At 34.9% G+C, this 5,348-nt stretch overlaps 1 protein-coding gene across 1 annotated transcript; it reads right to left on the bottom strand.

Annotated features, from left to right (window-relative positions):
• Positions 1-720: 720 nt before the first annotated feature.
• On the bottom strand, positions 721-2,510 carry LOC130934452 (uncharacterized). Its single transcript, XM_057864020.1, has 5 exons — positions 2,407-2,510; positions 1,645-2,203; positions 1,457-1,569; positions 955-1,207; positions 721-772 (listed from the first exon to the last, which is right to left on the bottom strand). Exons 1-5 carry the CDS (start codon positions 2,508-2,510, stop codon positions 770-772), a joined length of 1,032 nt encoding a protein of 343 aa, XP_057720003.1. The 3' UTR covers positions 721-769.
• Between the last annotated feature and the right edge of the window lie 2,838 nt (positions 2,511-5,348).

Raw genomic sequence — 5,348 nt, 5'->3', positions numbered from 1 at the left:
GCGGACTTTTCTGACAATAATTGAGGATCTTAATTTTGGATGTTGAGGTAAACAATGCAACTACACACTAATACCCAAACTTTGCTAGAATGGAATCCAAACCATTACAGGGTCTAATATTTATAATTAGACAAAATACACGCAAAAAATCAATCATATACATAAAAAATTAATTACTAAATTAATCACTTATATAAAATAAAAAATATACACTAAATAAATTAAACAACAATAATATAAAATATAAATATAAATATAAAATATATATTAAAAATAAATTAAATAATATATATTTATAAAAAACAAGCAATAACAAAACCCTCTAAGCTCTAGTCTTCCATTATTCTCTTATATAGACTAGAATTTGAAACACTATAACACAAGAAATGCATATTGAACTCTGCAGTGTAACTTCCTTGATATATATGTAAGTTCCATGCATTATATTGTCATGTTTCTGTATGCTATATTCCATGTATTATGCCAACGTAAATACTCTATTGTACCTTTGACCAAGTTTTTATTACATGTATTATATTACAACTCATAATATATACAATCTTGTAAGCTACTAAAGCGAAAAGGACCTATTCATCAAGAGCATTGTCTACTACACGAACAGGAACAATTGGAATTGAGTCCCACCATTCCCTTAAGCGTCTGTTCCCTGTTCCAGGAGACGATGATGGTGGCGGCGGCGACTTAACTCTCTTCAACGATGTGGCAAAGGTTTGCAGAATGATTCCCATTAGGAAGTACTTAAATGGAATCACTGCCAGTAAGAATGCCAAACCACTCATTGCCACCATCACTACATTTGCATGCTGCCAATAAGAACAAGCACTCGGTACTATTTACTAGAACCAACAAATACGCCCATACACAATTTATCTATAACCAAAAAGTTTTGGTACAAATATTAAAAAGCCAAAAAATATTGAAGGAAGGAAGTACCTTATCTGCCTTGTAAATAAGTATTGACCATATCTTTAGCATTGCTATATTAGCTATCTGCATGATCTCATGAACAGTATACAATCCATGCTGGGCTGAGACAATGCTCTCCACCGTGGACTGATCCGAAGCCATACTTGTTCTACTTATTACTATCTCTTTGCGCTTCTCGCATATCCTGTTTTTTCTTGCCTCAAGCATCTTTACTATCACCCATATCAAGAAACATGCGATTGCCTTACCAACCCACTCCCTGCAAGGTCTACATCATGTTAAATCCTTTCTTGTATGCCAAAAGAAAAAGGTGCCATCTTCACGTGAAGATGATAGCTAAGATGTGGACATGGGTTATGTTAAGCACTTTAGTCAAATATGTCAAAACTATCGACACACTGTCCTAGTATTTTCACATGGTGAACGAAAATATTTAAGTACCCAACAGTTTGAAGGGTATACAAGCAAAGATGCATAAGAGTGAAGAACAAAGGGTAAGAGAACTTACATATAAGTGATTATGAGAGATAGAACAAGAACAGCAACAGTATTTATTGGCCTTTCCCAAGCGAAGATTCCTTGAACCCATGGGACTACATGTTTGAGTGGTTTTAATAGTTCCTATAAAATAAAATTAAATCAGAGTAAACAATGCTTTCAACTACAAAACATATATGGATAGTTGAGGATGCTTACTGTAAGAACCATAATGCTGTCGATGACACCATCATCCTTTAATTCTTCAGTGGTAGCTTTCGCGATGAGAACTTCCTTTTCTTCCTCCCTTGATTGTTTGATAGCTGTCTTCAAGGAAGGACTATCTTCTAAAGCACTCGTGCTACTTTCAACTTCTTGAATTGGCTTCTCTACTATTTCATCAGAAGGTATGGACCTATACATGTTCATAATTCTAAGGATTGAGCTTGCGCTACACGAGTGTCCGCTATTGACCTTCTTGAGGCTATCTGCGAATTCTTCGAGAACATAATCTCCCTTTGGCAGCTCGTTGTATAAGGAGAATATTAGGAACTTCGTTGGGACAGGTGGTGATATTCTTAGCATTTCTCTGGCTGCATGAAGCCTTATGATTCCCAATATTGTCCTTGCATGAATCTCCCATGCTTGGATTGGACCATTGATATTGTACTTCGATAAAAACTGGTGGAGAAACATTATTTCCCTTATCAGTGCTAGCCAATGTTCGCGCCTCGTGGAACTTGTGAGTTCTGGAAACTCTAGTACAATCTCCTCTGATCTAGAAAATTCAGAAGAAATTTCTTCATATCAATGACATAAGTGAAGATTAGTTATGTGTACATATCAACTTCGACACACTATGCCGACTCGCAACCCATCCAAAGGTGGACAAGATGCCAGATGACAATGTCTCATACTTAATATGTAAGCATTTTCCTTTTCAACAAGAATATCTCCAAAGGATTATGTTGATGCACTTACGAATCAGATGATTCATAGATTATGGCCTTGTCGAAAAGTTGAGCTCCCCAGGGACCTGTGGCAGCTGGTTTTACACACTGCTCGACATCCTTGGAGAGGTCCATTTTTATAGCATCTTCGTAATTTATTATTCCCGAGGCTTCGAAGTAAAGAGCATAGTTGGTCAGTGTAAGCCTACCTGGCAATTAAAATCAAAGCAACATGAACGGATTAATTTACTAAGATTTCCATTTTAATATTGGAAGGAATAGTCAGATAAACCAAACTGCAGACCAGGCCAACTTGTCGTCCCAATGTGGCGAACGACTCTCTGGGAGCTTGCTGTTCCTTCGACATGTAATATGTATTCGTCATCGGCCAGTTCCACACCATTTGGCTTTGTCTGATTCTGCAAATGCTGTATGCACCTGAGGAATCGGGAATCACAGACAATAAGTATGTTTTCAAAACTCCAAATATCTTTACAAATCAATAGACTACAACTATCAAATCATTTATATGTCCACTAGAAACTTCTATGCCAAATGTTCATATACTATATATACCAAGGTAGTCACCTACTTGTCCATATTTTTTAAGAATATATCATATGCCGGATGGTGTAGTCGGAGGCCTGTTGGTGCTGTTAGAGTTTCAAAAGTAAACCTTCCATTTGCAACATCTGCTACTAATGGAAATTGTGATCCCATCCACACAAATGCATCTTCTCCGACACTGGCCTCATTAGTAACCTGGAAAAGAAAATGCATCAAGTACAATCAGAAACCTATAATCATAAATGTTCCTATGTACTAAACAAATCTGGTCCATGTTCTAAACAGAATTTTCAACTGACAATTGCATCAAGAAGACGAGCTTCTCATGGCTGGAATTGAACCTCACAATTGAAACAACAAAGAAAGGAAGTAAAAACCATCTATGTTCTGTAGTACCATGAAAAATGAGAAGGAAACACTCTTACAAGTAGAGGCATGATGTCTGAATAAAAAAGAGGGATATCTTCCTGTTCTTGAGTGGCTTTTCGAGCTATCCTTTCTTCGTGCTCCTTTGCTACAGATTCCTGAAAACCTCAAAAGGCTAACATTATCCTCTAATCTGATTAAATTACAGGGGATGACAAAAAGCAAAACTATAGTTCACATCTCATATATATAATAGGGGACAAAGCTGAAATTGAGATCAAGCCAGACCGTATCTTTGTTCGGACCATTTTTTTAATCAAGCTTACTTTGATTACCATGCAAAATTTCATTCATCATATATTCATATTTCTCTACATTACAAAATATTTAGGAACAAAACTAAATGCCAAAGGCTCATCAGAACTTCAATTTTAAATGTTTTAGAAAGACTCTTTGATCAATATTGAAGATGAAGCTATAACTTATCATCTCAAACCAGCACGAATGCTTTGCAGCCATAAGTTCGAAAAGGGGAAATTTTGATTTCTCCAGTAAAGTACTTCCTTTGAGATGCGAAGTAATGGAACTAATAGAAAATAACTTATGTCTTCATGCATGTGATGAAAGAAAGATCAATGCCAAGTAAATTCCACCAATAGGCAAATTTTGTCAAGTTAGAGAAACTAAGATTGAATTTCAGCATTCGATATTGTTTTTCATAAAGAAAACTAAGATGCAAGGTAATCTTCAAGATATCATCATCAAATATTCAAATTGACATATTCACCAAAGTCCTGATTTGAATAAAATGCATTCATGTTTCAAAACTTAGTATAGTATAAATTAACCCCGATTCAAATAACTGTAAATTTAGTCCTGATATGTATACCGTGCCGTCTTCATCATAGTATCTAGGTCTCTCCCAAGCAAGCATCATATCATAGGTCAACCTGCTAAATGAGCCATCGTTGATCTTTTCCTGTATGCCATCCTGGCACAGTTTTTGACATAGAGTCTTGGTACTGCAAAATTCTACTAATTTTTTGCAGTAGTCTCCCTCATCCGGGTTCCATCCTGATTCAAATTCTTCCACCAATCCCTCTACTGGAATTTCTAGTTTCCTAATCAAAAACAGCAGCAGCAGTAACTAAATATTATACAATGTCATCCAATTACAAATAGTGTATCAAAATTAAATTAACATTCATTAAATATAAGTAAAATCTAATTTTGATACGTGTGTAAAACAGTTTTGCATTATGTTATTAACTACGAAAAACAGTTTTGCATTAAATATAAGTAAAATTTGATTTTAATATTATACATTCATTATGTTTTGATTTTAAATTAACTACGTAAATGATCATCCAAATTCATATAACTATACAATTGGATGATAGTGTTAGTGCATAACAATTAAAACTCCAATTATATTATTAAGCAAAAATTGGAATAAACGAACATTTCAGTGATGTAATGTCACATCCATTTATCAATCTTCAATGGGCAAATATTAAATTGGATACAAATAGTATCATTTCCCCGAAGAAGAAATTGATAAAAATTCATATATAGATAAAGATGACAAACAAAGTAATATTCCACATGTGTGGCCGTGTCATTTCATCAACAAATTCTTGTCAACAATTCCTCCAATGCAAGTGTATGTGTAGCATTTTTCAATGATATGATATATGAAGTTGAATTTTGATAACAAATGTATCGGTAAGGAAGAATATATTACTGTGCACATCTCTTAAGAACGTCCTCTGCAATGGAAGACAGATACTTTAGCTTTGTAGCCATAACAACCACCCTCTACGTATCTATACGACGCCGTTTCTGCTTCTTCTTCTTCTTCTCCTTCTCCTTCTTCTTGTTGATGCGGTTCGTTCTTTTTTCTATATAACTCTTATCAGTAGCATGTCGTATCTATGGATTATGGAAGCACCGAAATTCACAATCAAGATTGATATTGGTTTTTTTTTTAAAAAAAATATATAGAAGGGTTTGACACGTGTGAGCACTATGAGACGCCAC

Source organism: Arachis stenosperma, chromosome 6 (genome assembly GCF_014773155.1).
Source record: "Arachis stenosperma cultivar V10309 chromosome 6, arast.V10309.gnm1.PFL2, whole genome shotgun sequence".
NCBI classification, from domain to species: domain Eukaryota; kingdom Viridiplantae; phylum Streptophyta; class Magnoliopsida; order Fabales; family Fabaceae; genus Arachis; species Arachis stenosperma.
This window is presented reverse-complemented; position numbering and strand designations above follow the sequence as displayed.